The sequence below is a fragment of the Megalobrama amblycephala genome, linkage group LG18 (genome assembly GCF_018812025.1).
Source record: "Megalobrama amblycephala isolate DHTTF-2021 linkage group LG18, ASM1881202v1, whole genome shotgun sequence".
NCBI lineage: Eukaryota > Metazoa > Chordata > Actinopteri > Cypriniformes > Xenocyprididae > Megalobrama > Megalobrama amblycephala.
Window position 1 is genome coordinate 15,679,305 of NC_063061.1, and position 16,792 is coordinate 15,696,096.

At 38.0% G+C, this 16,792-nt stretch overlaps 1 protein-coding gene across 1 annotated transcript; it reads right to left on the reverse strand.

Annotated features, from left to right (window-relative positions):
• Nucleotides 1-136: 136 nt before the first annotated feature.
• Nucleotides 137-16,029, reverse strand: si:dkeyp-50d11.2 (calpain-1 catalytic subunit). The gene is made up of 22 exons (XM_048166305.1): nucleotides 15,869-16,029; nucleotides 15,224-15,486; nucleotides 14,861-14,930; nucleotides 14,566-14,684; nucleotides 10,089-10,222; nucleotides 9,827-9,995; nucleotides 7,664-7,747; nucleotides 7,497-7,582; nucleotides 7,315-7,389; nucleotides 6,994-7,154; nucleotides 6,745-6,905; nucleotides 6,420-6,431; nucleotides 3,261-3,472; nucleotides 2,388-2,427; nucleotides 2,257-2,322; nucleotides 2,121-2,178; nucleotides 1,882-1,946; nucleotides 1,699-1,767; nucleotides 1,075-1,153; nucleotides 868-984; nucleotides 695-753; nucleotides 137-573 (listed from the first exon to the last, which is right to left on the reverse strand). Exons 2-22 carry the CDS (start codon nucleotides 15,473-15,475, stop codon nucleotides 547-549), a joined length of 2,115 nt encoding a protein of 704 aa, XP_048022262.1. The 5' UTR covers nucleotides 15,476-15,486; nucleotides 15,869-16,029; the 3' UTR covers nucleotides 137-546.
• Between the last annotated feature and the right edge of the window lie 763 nt (nucleotides 16,030-16,792).

A 16,792-nucleotide genomic window follows, 5' to 3' on the forward strand; every position in this document is an offset into this window, starting at 1 on the left:
CTGAAATATTGTGAAATATTATTACAATTTAAATGAACTTTTTTTCTATTGTGATATATTTCAAAATGTAATCAATTCCTGTGATGGCAAAGCTGAATTTTCAGCATCATTAGTTCAGTCTTCAGTGTCACATGATCCTTCAGAAATCATTCTAATATGCTGATTTGGTGCTCAAGAAACATTTATTATAATAAATGTTGAAAAATTCTTTTATAACATTATACATTTGTTTACTGTCACTTTTGATCATTTTAATGCATCCTCACTGAATACAAAAATCTTTCTGACCTCAAACTTTTGAAACGTAGGGTAAACAAAAATCAGGTTCACTGCTTTTTCGGAGTATATTCTATTGGCTGTTGCATCTCGATATTTGCTTTCCTTTCCTGTCATGCTGAATGAAAATCGTGCATCGTGCCATATAGCTCATTGTATGAGTGCTCTACTGCTGGTCAGGAACCCACTTCATAAATACAACTGAGATTACAGGAGACGTAGTAAAGAAGATAAGGGACTGAGGAAGCAGTGAGGACAAGGAGCATCCATCTAAGTAAACATAGTGAGGGTGATCCACTATAAGAAGACAGGAAGAAAACAAGAGGGAGAGAAATGTTGCAACCATATATTACTGAGCCACAGAGAGGATGCATTTTTGTTTTGAAGTTCTCATTACTAAAAACCAGTTAAGACCAACCTGGGTAAAGCTGAAGGATACCAATCCATCTTCATCAGTGTCCATTGCTTTAAAAGTTTCTGTTGGAATAAATGTGAACTCTTGACACATCCAGTCCTATCTTTGTCATTTGTAACTGCATTGTGAAAATCATCCTTAAAAAAAGAGTTTTTTTTTTAACTTGGCACACTTACTAAACATAGTCTCCAGGCGGATCAGACAAGCCACAAAGTTGTCAAAGTCCACGTTGAGGTCTGTCTTTGCATAGCGCAGGATTATCAGCTGGAACAGGTTGTTGGTTAACTTGAAGCCTTATAGAAGCACAAAATCCAAAAAGTCATCATAAACATAATTTACCATAGTAATTATAGATATGCTTTTAAAAAAAAAGTAGCAGATACCTGCTGATTCTAATGCCAGACGCATTTCATAAGAGCTCATTGTGCCAGACTTGTCCAAGTCAAACTTCCTAAACACAGCCTTGTGGTTTATTTAAAAAAAAAAAAAAAAAATACTGTCAACATCTAAACTACCATTCAAAAGTCTGGGGTCGGTAATTTAAATGCGTTTGAAAAAAAAGTTCAACAATGCTGCATTTATTTGATCAGAAATACAGTAAAAACAGTTATATTGTGAAATATTATTCAAATTTAAAATAACTTTTCTATTTTTAATATATTTTAAAATGCAATTTATTTCTGATGGGAAAGCTACATTTTCAGCATCACTACTCCAGTCAGTGTCACATGATTCTTCAGAAATCAGTCTAATTATATGCTGATTTGCTGCTCAAGAAACTATTATTATCAGTAATGAAAACCATTCAAAAGAATAGCATTCATTTGAAATTTGTAACATATATGTCTTTACTGTCACTTTCGATCAATTTAATGTGTCCTTGCTCAATAAAAGTATTAATTTATAATTTTTTTTTTTAATTTACCAACCCCAAAATTTTGAATGGTAATGTATGTCTAATATTTCATCCACACACCATAAAGTAAGCATAAAATGTAGCCACTGACAAGATATCGTTTGATCTTCTCCCAGAGCACATGGAAGTCTATCAGTCCCAGCTTTCCTAGACCAGTTGTCTTTATGGGAGTCAAGGTTTGTTCAAGATTTTAATCCACACTATTCAGTCTTTCCTTCAAAAATGGCCCGCAAATGCTAATATTCTAATATTGTGTGGCGTCTTTAAAGGATACATCCATAAGATTTATCATGGCTCGACAGGACTCTTTACCAAATCCGTCTGTCTTTATATCTTTATCTGTAAGAAGAGCAATTATAAGGTCATTTTAAACTTCAGTTGGCTCCTTTCAGGGAAAATTCAAGGTTAAGTATGACCATGGCTTTATTCACAGCATATGTGGCATGTTGTCAATTAGCACAAAACTAATTGTGAAAACTGAAATATGTTTTACGTGTCCATAAGCACACTCACGTTTGCCAACAACTCGGTTCAGAATCATCTGGAGTTTGGACACATTGATCTCCATTTCCTGTAGACCAAAGTAAGCACGTCAACAAAGCTATTGGGCATTACAACAACCCATTACCACCACTTCCAGCAGTCTTACCGGCCCTGCCAGCTTTGCGAAAAGTGCCTTGAAGCCCTCGTCAATGTCACTCTCCCGGAGCGCAGGCTGCCAAAGAAACAACACATTAATTAACATCAAAACTTCCCAGTATTCATCTGTGGGAAACTCACCTCATCCGGTACATCTGCTGAAATTTCATCATCTAGCTCCCTATAGTGAAAGAACAAAAATTTTATTTTCTCTCAGTTCCATTTTAACATGCACTATTTTAATAGCTTTCATACTTTATATTATACAAATCAAATGTTTATTTATATTTCTAACCATATATATATATATATAAAGTTGGGACATTTTGTAAAATGCAACAAAAACGTGATTTGCTAATTCTCTCAAAACTTTTAAAATTTTGGTCTTTTACCATCTCCATACATAATATTGTGAAAAGATTCAGGGAATCCAGAGAAATCTCAGTCCATGTAGGACAAAGCAGGAAACCTCTGTTGAATATGTGTGACCTTTGAGCCCTCAGATGGCATTGCATGAGAAACCATCATGCTACTGTGTTAAATGTAGCCACATGGGCTAGGGAGTACTTTGAAAAATCATTGTCACTTAACAGTTTGCTGCATCAAGAAATGCAACTCAAATCTCTGTTATGCAAGGAAAATGCTATAGATCTGTTCAATGCAGAGATGCTGCTGGGTTCTCTGGGTCCAAGCTCATCTCAGATGGTTTAAAACACAGTGGAAATGTGTGCTGTGGTCAGATGAATCCACATTTCAGCTTGTTTTTGGAGAAAACTGACTTTGAGTTCTCAGTCCCAAAGACAAAAGTGACTTGCATATGTGTGAAGGAACCATTGATGTTCAATTATTTGTATTACCAACCATTTCAAATATTTATAATTGCTCCATTAAAAATATTATATTAAACAAATGTACTGTTATTCTGTTATTTTATAACCATTCTGAATATATATTATTGCTCAGTTTGAAAAAAAAAAAAAAAAATTAAATAAACATTTTCAAACGGTCACTCACTGGGAGTCAGCAGCCTTTTCTGAGAAGACCCTCAGCACAAAGTCTCCTTCTTTCTGGGGCTCAAAGGTGGAGGGGACGATGATATATTCCCCTGGTGGCAGGCAGAAACGGGAGCTCACCTCTCGAAGGTTGATGAAGAGCTCGGAACGAGCGCTGGATGTGTGTTTGAGGAAAAAATCACGCTTCAGATGCACACCTACCTGGCCCAGACACTAACAAGGGGAGGAGATTCATATCACTACACACATATCACTCTAGAGCCCTATTCGGACGGGATTAGTTTTACATATGGGGAGGTAGTGGTAAAGTAATTATTACCAGAGCTTCTCAGTGATTTTAGTCCCGTCCGAATGTGCCATCTCGGTTATCATTACGGACAATAGCCCTATTCTGACAGGATTAGTTTTACGTGGGGATGTGGAGTAATGCAATTTTACCTCAGGACGTCTGTAATATTAATTGGCCAATTCGCACGGGACAAGACATCTCAGTAAAACTAGCAGAAGTGGGAGGGGTAACTCGATTTACGCACCGCCGTCACCTCCCGTCGTCATGTGGGTATATGTTGCTTTCTCATACCATGTGCACAAACCTGGCGCAAACACATCTAAATATATAAACTATAACAGTTAGGTCCGGTCAAATGACTTATTAATTAAATTCTGATTGGATTATGATGGCAATAGGCACTTAGCTAAAGATAAAATTAGTTATGTGCCTCTGATAAGTGCTTTCGATCTTCTTTTTGCTCTGAATGGTATGTAGAAAATACTTGAGGTTTGCCACAGATTTGTCCCACCACCTACAACACGAATGAATGTTTCTTCAAGTGCTTCCATGCTTGAAAAATGCGCAGAAATCTACTTTTAAACAGGAAATGACGGAATTTTACCGTACATATTTACAGCGGGTCTATTCGGACGGGATTAGTATTACCTGAGGTAATTTTTCCGGACCTTTTTACAGAAGGTAAAAGTCGCCGTAATCTTTACTGACATTGTCCGTAATGATTACTGAGATGGCACATTCGGACGGGACTAAAATCACCGAGAAGCACTGGTAATAATCACTTTACCCCTACCTCCCCATGTAAAACTAATCCCGTCCGAATAGGGCTAATGTCAGTAAAGATTACGGCGACTTTTACCTTATGTAAAAAGGTCCGGAAAAATTACCTCAGGTAATACTAAACTAGTTCGAATAGACCCGCTGTAAATATGTACAGTAAAATTCCGTCATTTCCTGTTTAAAAGTAGTTTTCTGTGCATTTTTCAAGCATGGAAGCACTTGAAGAAACATTCATTTGTGTTGTAGGTGGTGGGTAGACTGGGTAAACCCAGCCTGATCTGCCGACGATTTGATTTCGCCCGGCAACTCAGTCTGGAAACCCGTACATTCATTTCTGCTGCATCTGTTACACTTTTGCGGGAACCAATCACAGACTAGCTTATCCACCTTGCTCGCTATTTGCAGGTACAGAGCTCTTTCTATGGCTCTGGGCGGGTATAACACGATGACGTCTCTCGCACGACCGTCAATCCAATTCCTTTTAACCTCTCGACGATGCTGAATGACTTCTTTAGTTTAGCAAACAAATCGCTCGACTGGGTGTAAACACCGATCACTTTCATGTTTTTTTGCACAACCTGCAAAAATCGCTCGATGCCATTGCTTCTTCTGCAAACCGCTGATCAATGCTACAAACCAATACAAATTAAACCTGTCTGGAGTTTTCGCATCGCTCTGCAAAAGTACGTCACCCGGATCGTTGATCTGATTAGTTGAAGGACTATCCAATTGCGTGAATCATGCTCATTGATCATGCCTCTTGTGCAGTAGGAAATACATAGCAAACTCCCCAGACCAATGTTCAATTTTAAATTGAGCTTGGTCTGGTGATAGCCAGACAAGGTGGTGGGACAAGTCTGTGGCAAACCTTGAGTATCTTCTACATACCATTCAGAGCAAAAAGAAGATCGAAGCAATTGTCAGAGGCACAAAACTAATTTTATCTTTAGATAAGTGCCTATTACCATCATAATCCAATCAGAATTTAATTAATAAATCAGACCTAACTGTTATTTATAGTTTATATATTTAGATTACATGTGTTTTCGCACACTGTATCATGAAGCAACGTATACCCACATGACGACGGGGAGGTGGCGGCGGTGCATAAATCGAGTTACCCCTCCCACTTCTGTTAGTTTTACTGAGATGTCTTGTCCTGTGTGAATTGGCCAATTAATATTACAGACATCCTGAGGTAAAATTACTTTACTCCACCTCCCCACGTAAAACTAATCCCGTCCGAATAGGGCTTTACACGCTGTGATTAACCCTAGGTTATCATCGTTCTAAACACCGCTTTTAACCCCGGGATAAAGGAACATTTCACACTTGTAATTTAGAAGAGGGGTTATAAAAACCCTGTTCCGGAGCAGGGTTAGTACCGCTTTTGCTGTGTTAACCCAGCATTGCGGTCCAAACTTATACAGTGTGAAACAATGCAGTGTATACAGCTAAACACTTAGCAACAGACAACCAATCATGTACTCATATCTGCCTGCTTCGGACAGTCACGGAAACACTGCACATTGTATAAACAGTAAATTCAGCGTTTGAGAGGAAAAATGTCAAATGCTGACAGAAAACGCGACAATTTGAGAGTGTCATTCTTACATTTATATTCTGAAATGTCCATTCAGTATAAACTGGATAGTACAGTCCCGTGAGGATGTGCAATGCTAGAGCAGGTAAACAGGTGGCGTGCTGCGTTCATCCAATCAATGACACTGACACAGCAAATATGCAAATAAGGGCGTTAACCCAGGGTTTAGGAATGTACAATGTGAAACGTCAGCTTATGAATACCCAGGATTAATTGTTAACCCCGGGTAAATTATGAGCAGTGTGACACATGAAGCAAGATAACCCAGGATTCCGTTTACCCGGGGTTTAGAATAACCCAGGATTAACTATTTGAAGTGTGAAAAGCCCTTGTGTGATCTGACCATGTGATCTCTCAGCATTACGCTATCTAAACTAGAATCAATCTGCAGTTTAGGCACTAACCTAATCTGGCATATCTGATTACAAATGGTTTACCTATGTCAAACAATGCAGATGAGTTTCATAAATCTGGCACACATCTCGTACCTCTTTAGGGACCTGTAAGATTCAGAAATAAAGTTTAGAAAAAATAATAATTAATAATAAATATGCATCTTTCAGTCTTTCTTTATAATCGGAGTCACTTTTTTAGCAACCCACATTTCCCATGATATTTGTTACATCCAGTAATGTAATATAGGGAACACTGGGGCTAGTTGTCAGTTTTTATGCCAGTTAATATTTCTCAGGATGGGTTTATTTTTAAAAAGTTGACTCTCTGTATACATAAAAAGCATCTTAAAGCTGATTGATTCTTCAAATTAACAGCTATTACTCAATTAATTATGCCCATATCAAATGAATTTTCTACCTCATAAATGGCAAATCCAATCGTCTCCATGTCTTTGCCCTCCCGACGTAACTTTCTTCGATTCTTCTGCATCAGGGCCACTAGAAAAGTGCAGTCATTTTGATTCTCAATATCTGGTTCCTTCAAGACAATTTTAAACTGGGGATTGATCCAAAATGTTGCTGTGTAGAGAGAAATAGACTTTAATGTGAGAGCACTGTCCCTCTTGTCAGCTCACAAGCATCCTAAAGACTTTCGTAGAGAACATGCCTGGATAATTCCTGCAGCCGCCAGCAGTGCTTCCTCTTCTCCATTCACCAGGATACAGGGACGTGTTCCACTTCTTCAGCTCGCTGCTCTGTAGCGCATCCGCTGTCAAGTTACAGATCTCTAGTCTGCTGAACTCTCGCATGAAGTCACTGAACGACATCCTGAGTGCGTGGGTGAACAATACCCATATTTAAATGCTATAATGGTGCCATAAATACTGAGCAATTATATATTCCTATTTAATATGCCACCTATGCAACTATTTAAAAACTAATATGTAGATTACATTGATTTAAGCAGAATACTGCAAGAAACATGTACCAGAATTCTCCATCCTCTCTGCAGTTATGCAGACGGGACCTTACAGACGGGTCGATTTCACGCCATTCCCTTGACCTGAATTGACAGATGGTGATAGTATTCAACAAAGCCGTCTGACATTATTCATTATTATTTTAGGAATAATTTTCCCCCTTCACCCATCCTCTTCACATCATTCTCACTCATCACTCCAGGGCCCCATCCACTCCACTTCTCCCCAAGGGTTTCTGATGCGCAACAGCTTTGTGAGGTTTCTTCTGTACTCCACCTGGCCAACAGATTTACATCTGCCAATGATGAGTTGTCTGTGATTGGTTGAGTTTCTTGTCAATCAAAATCCAACACTCACCTCCTCCACTCCAGTAATAGAGTAGGCGTGACCTTTAACTAGCTTTTTAAAGGTGACAGCCTCCATGTCAAAGAAACTTGTGATCTGAAAGTGAAAATAAAGTAAATTTGAGTGCTTTTAAATATATTAATAAAGATGCAAATATAAGAATGTAAGTTTGGTTAGCATGGCCCCTGCTGGTAGATGCTGAAATTACATCTAAACCCAAAAAGCATTTCTAATTACAGGTGCTGGTCATATAATTAGAATATCATCAAAAAGTTGATTTATTTCACTAATTCCATTCAAAAAGTGAAACTTGTATATTATATTCATTCATTACACACAGAGTGATATATTTCAAATGTTTCTTTCTTTTAATTTTGATGATTATAACTGACAACTAAGGAAAATCCCAAATTCAGTATCTCAGAAAATTAGAATATTACTTAAGACCAATACAAAGAAAGGATTTTTAGAAATCTTGGCCAACTGAAAAGAATGAACATGAAAAGTATGAGCATGTACAGCAATCAATACTTAGTTGGGGCTCCTTTTGCCTGAATTACTGCAGCAATGCGGTGTGGCATGGAGTCGATCAGTCTGTGGCACTGCTCAGGTGTAATGAGAGCCCAGGTTGCTCTGATAGTGGCCTTCAGCTCTTCTGCATTGTTGGGTCTGGCATATCGCATCTTCCTCTTCACAATACCCCATAGATTTTCTATGGGGTTAAGGTCAGGCGAGTTTGCTGGCCAATTAAGTACAGGGATACCATGGTCCTTAAACCAGGTACTGGAAGCTTTGGCACTGTGCCAAGTCCTGTTGGAAAATGAAATCTGCATCTCCATAAAGTTGGTCAGCAGCAGGAAGCATGAAGTGCTCTAAAACTTCCTGGTATACGGCTGTGTTGACCTTGGACCTCAGAAAACACAGTGGACTAACACCAGCAGATGACATGGCACCCCAAACCATCACTGACTGTGGAAACTTTACACTGGACCTCAAGCAACGTGGATTGTGTGCCTCTCCTCTCTTCCTCCAGACTCTGGGACCCTGATTTCCAAAGGAAATACTTTCATCAGAGAACATAACTTTGGACCACTCAGCAGCAGTCCAGTCCTTTTTGTCTTTAGCCCAGGCGAGACGCTTCTGACGCTATCTGTTGTTCAAGAGTGGCTTGACACAAGGAATGCGACAGCTGAAACCCATGTCTTGCATACGTCTGTGCGTAGTGGTTCTTGAAGCACTGACTCCAGCTGCAGTCCACTCTTTGTGAATCTCCCCCACATTTTTTAATGGGTTTTGTTTCACAATCCTCTCCAGGGTGCGGTTATCCCTATTGCTTGTACACTTTTTTTCTACCACATCTTTTCCTTCCCTTCGCCTCTCTATTAATGTGCTTGGACACAGAGCTCTGTGAACAGCCAGCCTCTTTTGCAATGACCTTTTGTGTCTTTCCCTCCTTGTGCAAGGTGTCAATGGTCGTCTTTTGGACAACTGTCAAGTCAGCAGTCTTCCCCATGATTGTGTAGCCTACAGAACTAGACTGAGAGACCATTTAAAGGCCTTTGCAGGTGTTTTGGGTTAATTAGCTGATTAGAGTGTGGCACCAGGTGTCTTCAATATTGAACCTTTTCACAATATTATAATTTTCTGAGATACTGAATTTGGGATTTTCCTTAGTTGTCAGTTATAATAATCAAAATTAAAAGAAATAAACATTTGAAATATATCAGTATGTGTGTAATGAATGAATATAATATACAAATTTCACATTTTGAATGGAATTAGTGAAATAAATCAACTTTTTGATGATATTCTAATTATATGACCAGCACCTGTATATTATATTGTCTTGTGAGCATAAATACAACAGAACAATCAGTTTGGAAGATCAATGTATGCATATTATATTATATTATATTATATTATATTATATTATATTATATTATATTATATTATATTATATTATATTATATTATGACTGAATTATATTTACTGAAGGGCTCTAAAAAGCTTGAAATGGACTCATATGAATTCAAGTTGATTGGGACACTTTTTCCATTGAGATGACTGGGAAAAAGTTTCCCAATCAACCTGAATTCACCTATATGTTCAAAATACAGTCTTCTCGAGATATTACAGATTGATTGGTTATTGGTTATGTTGTTCCTGAGCACTAACATCTATCGAGCAGCCCATCAGGGAGCCTCTCTCCACAGCTCTTTTGATGATGCTGAAGAGGTTGGGTGGAGCTTTTTTCAGCTCATACATCTCTGTCACTCCACCGGTGAAGTCCTCAAACCCCTCAGACGTGGAGCCTCCGGAAAGAGCCTCGTAGCAGCCGTTCAACCTGTCACATTCATGATAACAAACTCATTACACAACCAAACAAGCTCCTGGTCTGAAGTCTATCTGTGAAAGCATATGATTGAAGCCTTTTTACTTTGCATATGCCTTCTCCACCAGGGCGCTCCAGAACTCTGCTCCCTCAGCTGAGTGGACGAAAAGCAGCTTCCCATCTCTGACAGGCAGCCGGTCGTCAATCACCACATCCACCCAGTCCCCAAACTGCCAAAACTAGAAAACCCAATAGGATACACGTTCTGTTGGGTTTAGTGCTGGACTTACAGTACATCACGTCACAATTCTACTCTGAAGCTTTGACATTCTCTTACTCTAGATTTGTTTCTGTGGAAATGTTCACATTGCCTAAATGCATCCATGGCTGACACTGATGACAATTGGTGATTTTGAAACTTTTCAACTTGTAATTAGAAGTTTGGCGAAGATGTGAATGGTTTTTACTAGTCAATAACTCTTAAAAGATTAGTCCACTTTCAAATAAAATTTTCCTGATAATTTACTCACCCCCATGTCATCCAAGATGTTCATGTCTTTCTTTCTTCAGTCAAAAAGAAATGAAGGTTTTTGATGAAAACATTCCAGGATTATTCTGCTTATAGTGGACTTCAATGGCCTCCAAATGGTTGAAGGTCAAAATTACAGTTTCAGTGCAGCTTCAAAGGGCTTTAAACAATACCAGACGAGGAATAAGGATCTTATCTAGTGAAACGATCGGTCATTTTTGAAAAATTTTTTTAAATGTATATGCTTTATATAAACAAATGATCACCTTTGTAAGTGCTTCCACTTTCCGTATTCTACGCAGCGCTAGTTATATTTTTTCCGTAAGTAGAATAGGGAAGGCGTAGGACATACAGCGTAAGCTTTTTGAAGAATACGGAAATGCGGTTTTGGCAGAAGCAGTTGTGGTAGAGAGTCAGACTTGTAGCCCGAAGGTCGCAGTTTTGAGTCTCAGTACCGGCAGGAAATGTAAGTGGGGGGAGTAAATAATCAGCGCTGTCTTTCACTCTCATTGCTCATAACTGAGGTGTCCTTGAGCAAGGCACCTAACCCCCAATCACTCCCCGGGCGCCACAGCAAAAATGGCTGCCAATTATTGCACATGCAGCTGTGAGTTCATGTGAGTTCAGTGCTTCTATCTTAATATTATAAAGCGACAAGAATACTTTTTGTGCACCAAAAAAACAAAATAACTTTTCAGCAATATATAATGATGGGCCGATTTCAAAACACTACTTCGGAGCTTTACGAATCGAATCAGTTTAACTATTTAATAGGAGATCCGAATCACTAATTCGAAACAAAAGATTCATAAAGCTCAGAAGCTTCATAAAGCAGTGTTTTAAAATCAGCCCATCACTAGATATTGTTGAAAAGTCATTATTTTGTTTTTTTGGCGCACAAAAAGTATTCTCGTTGCTTTATAATATTAAGATAGAACCACTGAACTCACATGAACTGTTTCAAATATGTTTTTAGTACCTTTATGGACCTTGAGAGTTTCAATGGCTTTGGTCTCAATAGAGGCCTCACTGAGCCATCGGATTTCATCAACAATATCTTAATTTGTGTTCTGACGATGAACTAAGGTCTTACGGGTGTGGAACGACATGAGGGTGAGTAATAAGTGACATTATTTTCATTTTTGGGTAAACTAACCCTTTAAGACACTAACAGTTTACAGACAGTCGACAATTAAGATCACACGTACAATAACTTATAACAGAGACCTTTATACTGACTCTTAAAAACACCAGGATAAAGATGCCCAAGGTGTTTGTCTGAACATGCCATGGTGCTGCTGCAGGAGGCATGAGGACTGCAGACGTGGCCAGAGCAATATTTGCAATGTCTGTAATGTAAGACATCTAAGACAGTAAGACAGTGCTACAGGGAGACAGGAAGGACAGCTGATCATCCCTGAAATGCCAAACCATGTATAATCATATGTCCCCCTTGAGAACTTGGAAGTGCATTGGAAGAGTGGATTAACATCTCACAGCAAGAACTGGCAAATCTGGTGCAGTTGATGAGGATGAGATGCTCTGTAGTACTTAAATCAGCTGGTGGCCACACCATTATTATGGCTGCTACTTTTGATATTGGCCCCCCTTTGTTCAAGGATTCATTATTCAGTTTCTGTTTGACAAATGTCTTTAAAATTTGTTCAGTTTATGTCTCAGTTGTTAAACCTTTTCATGTTCATAAAAATATTTACATGTTAAGAAACTTGCAATTTGAAGAATGTATCACCTCACGGTTTCCACAAAACTATTAAAGGGTTAGTTCACCCAAAAATGAAAATAATGTCATTAATTACTCACCCTCATGTCGTTCCACACCCGTAAGACCTCCGTTCATCTTCAGAACACACATTAAGATATTGTTGATGAAATCCGACGGCTCAGTGAGGCCTCTATTGAGAGCAAAGCCATTGAAACTCTCAAGGTCCATAAAGGTACTAAACATATTTGAAAGAGTTCACGTGAGTTCAGTGGTTCTATCTTAATGTTATAAAGCAACGAGAATACTTTTTGTGGGCCAAAAAAACAAACAAATAAAGACTTTTCAACAACATCTATATGGACTGATTGCAAAACACTGCCTCATGAAGCTTCTGAGCTTTATGAATCTTTTGTTTCGAATCAGTGATTCGGATCTCCTATCAAACGGCTAAACTGCTGAAATCACATGACTCTGGTGCTCCGATTCACTGATTCGATTCGTAAAGCTCCGAAGCAGTGTTTTGAAATCGGCCCATATAGATATTGTTAAGAAGTCATTATTTTGTTTTTTTGGCGCACAAAAAGTATTATCGCTTTATAATATTAGTTTCAATGGCTTTGCTCTCAATGCAGGCCTCACTGAGCCATTGGATTTCATCAAAAATATCTTAATTTGTAGCCTGACTTCGTCATACTCATATTCTAGGCAGAATGTGTGTGAGTCTGATACTGCTCCATTGCACTTGAATTATGGGGCGTGTCTTAACCGAACCAGTAAAAAAAAACCTTCTGCACTCAATTGGATAGACCTACAACCAATCAGAGCAACACAGTAAGTGACGTATGTTGAACTTGTACTTAAACTTTTGCCGAATCCCGTTGGAAGGACGGCAAACACATCTTTCCCATCGACAAATGCCTTGATTGCGGTTCTTTGTTCGTCTTTTAAAATTAATGCGCTGTCGATTTCTTTTATTACAGACGTGATAGCAGAATCTAAACATCTTACTTCTCCAGCTGCAGTCATCGTTGGTGAAAACCAATTCAACCCAAGCGCTCTTTGATGACGTGGGTGGTTACGTAACCGCAGATAGCCTGTCCATCATCGATTAAAGCCTGCCCTGGCAATTTGATTGGCTCGGCCTTCTGGGAGCCGAGCATAATTACTCCACAATGGATCGAGTCCAGACCGAACTTCCCGTCCAAAAAATGTTGTGGGCGGGGTTCGGGCTGGCACCCAGGCTACTTAATTTGTGTTCTGAAGATGAACGAAGGTCTTACGGGTGTAGAACGACATGAGGGTGAGTAATAAATGACATTATTTCCATTTTTGGGTGAACTAACCCTTTAAGCAGCACAACTGTTTTCAACATAGATAATAATAAGAAATGTTTCTTGAATACCAAATCAGAATATCAAAATGATTTCTGAAGGATCATGTGACACTGAACACTGGAGTAATGATGCTGAAAATTCAGCTTTGACATCACATGAATAAATTACATTTTAAAATATAATATTTTAGAAAATATATTAAAATAGAAAACAGTTTATAGAAAACTGTAATAATATTTATAAATGCAGCATTGGTGAGAATAAGAGACTTCAAAAACATTTTAAAAACCTTACTGATCCCAAGCCTTTGAATGGTAGTGTATATTATTAAACAGTAGTTTTTCTTTAATATATATTTGATAACTAGAATATGCAATAACATCTCAAATTTGTGCATTTCTCTCCCTATGTAAACATCAGTACACTAGGTGCTGCTGGCTGTACTCCAAGTCTCTCTGCGGCACTAATGCTCTGAACATTATAAGCATTCACTGAGTGACTGAGCCTAAATGGTTCCTGGCTGGAAAACAGAAGGGGAATTTGGCAGAGGGGGACATTAGATGTGGACATTTCATTTTCTGGGTGAGGCTTGTATATATAGTCACTGCAGCAGACAGGGTGGGCTGACATTAGAGACTGTGGCTTAATGCAGATCTGCTGAGCTATGGAGAATCAAATGGAAGGGGAACAGATCAGTTTACACGCTGCATTGGAAGGAAGGACATGATTGGGATTTTTCACAAAACCAGGGCTCGGGAAATGTGTCAAAAAATTAACTAACGGGGTCTAAATGTATTTACTTAAATAATTATTAAATATTCATTTTCTTGTGTGACTAAGTGTGTATAGATTACCTTTATCTACATGTCGTCTCTCTTTTATAGATAATTATTAATTAAAATGAATTTTAAATTTTAATTAAAAGTATCATACAAAATTAAAATAGAATATTAATAAATAATAAAACTTAAAATCTGAATGTACATTGCTCAGTACCTGGAAGTGAAAGATTCCAGCATATTGCTGATGGAAGCTCTGGCCATGAGGCACCACCCGATGCAGCAAGGGTTCATTGAGGGTAAGGCACGCAATGGCTGCCAGCAGCCAACAATCTCCTACAATCAATATAGTGTAATGAATCAGATGAAACCATGCCTCAGTACTGCTGCAGCAATGTGATCACTGGCAGAAAACATGCACTTTTTTCTGAGTTAACTGGCAGGAAAGCATTCATGCAATGTTTTTGAGTTCTTCATTGATTTTGTTCTGTTTTAGTAGATGCTGGTTTTACCTAGAGCTCCTTGGCAGATGTCGGTGCGTGTGGCCCCATCTACGATAAAATGTGGATCAGTGCAGAACTCCTGGGGTACACAGAGAAGACCTATGGGTCAGACAGGGCATAGAAATGACTGGAACATCTCTGCTTATTGATAGATAAATAGATGTTGATCAACCAGTGTTATTACTGTATTATATTTTGCAAGTAAAAAGTGCTTGAAAAAAACAATGAAAGAATTTTCATTTTGGGGTGAACTATCCCATAAAAGATGTGAGCAAAGACCATTTGAAGTTTAAACATATTAGGTTTTTGATCTTGCTAAGGTTTAAATATTGGCCCACACTACAGACTCCCAGTTTATTCTAATGTTCTCACCGTTGGCCTCATCCAGCGAACACCTTTGGTTTTGGCAGATCCAGGGCCCAGCTCTTTAAATCCCAAAGAAGACTGCTGGGCTGGGAATGTTTCATCCTCAAACAGACATCCACTCTGAAGGCAGCGCTCACGCAAGTATTCAAAATCTTGGCCCAAAAACTTCAGGGCCATATGGTTCTGACCAAATCCCTCATTTCGATCCCAGTCACTCCTCAAACGAGCAGCGACTCCCGTGGCACAAATTGGTTCCATCCAGGAAAGAACTGTCAGAGACACTCAAACAAAAACTATAGATCACTGCTACATCACATCACATTAGGTCAAATTCATTATTCCTTATTTTATAACAAAGTCATGTCGTTTTGATCAATCATAGCATTAATATCATTTATGTATTTATTATTATTATCATATCTACACCCAAAATGTAATTATTTAGAAGCAGATGTAATGTAATGTTTTTCAACTGAAAGTAGAAATCAGGGGAAGAAATCCTTCCACCCATTATCGTTAGATGGTTAGTGGTTAAATATAACACAGCTTGTTGTTGCCAGCCACTTATAAAGAGAGTGAAAACATTTGACAACAACAAGATACATACTTTCCAGTCTAGGCTTTTACAAGTGTAAAATTATTGTACCTTACCTTAATATGGCACTCTCCAAATCCTGTTATGACTGTCCTTGCAATGAGGTTGTGTTCATTTAACTTATATTGGGCTTGTCCCAGCATGTAAAGGCTGCTGTAAAGACTGCAGTACGGAGCGCGCGCACGCGTGTGGATCCAAATGTTTACTATGAGACAAGCAGTTATATTCCTCTAGAGGGCGCAACGGGGCTGGAGATATTTGTACTGTATATTTGTACATAAATATTTTACTCAACAAATTACAATCACTGATACATGACATATAGAGGGGGAAAAAATATATATATAAATATATACTTTTTTTTTTTCCTCTATATATAATATATAATTTTGTCAGGATGGACCAATTACAATTGTTTGGTTATTCAATAAGGTTATTTTTGGTAAAAAAAAAAATAAAATAAAAATAAATAAATAAATATATATATATATATATATATATATATATATATATATATATATATATATATATTCAAAAAAAAGTATATATATATATAGGCCCTACTGCCCTGTATCTGCAGGAAGTCATTAATTTGGAAAATAGGGAGATAGAGCTTATGATTATGACTTAATATTTTCAGTCATTTAAGATGGTTTGCACATAGAAAAGTAGGCATTGATTAATATTTTGCTAATATGACACGGCAGGTGCTAGTGATCGTTAGAAAACAAGTTTATGTTTTTGTTTCTTATTTCGAATATCTTATGACTTATGACACTACAAGCACAAAATAAATTCAAATTATTATTTAAACCCACCGTCTCTGAGTCTGACCAGCTGGATTGAGGCACAAAGCAATTCATTGCAGATTTAGTGACTGTGGTGTATAACCAGTATAATAGATTAGAAACCATCACCTAGTAAGTTTATTCTCAATTTGCCACCCACCATTTATATAATTAGACTTTCAATACATTTTA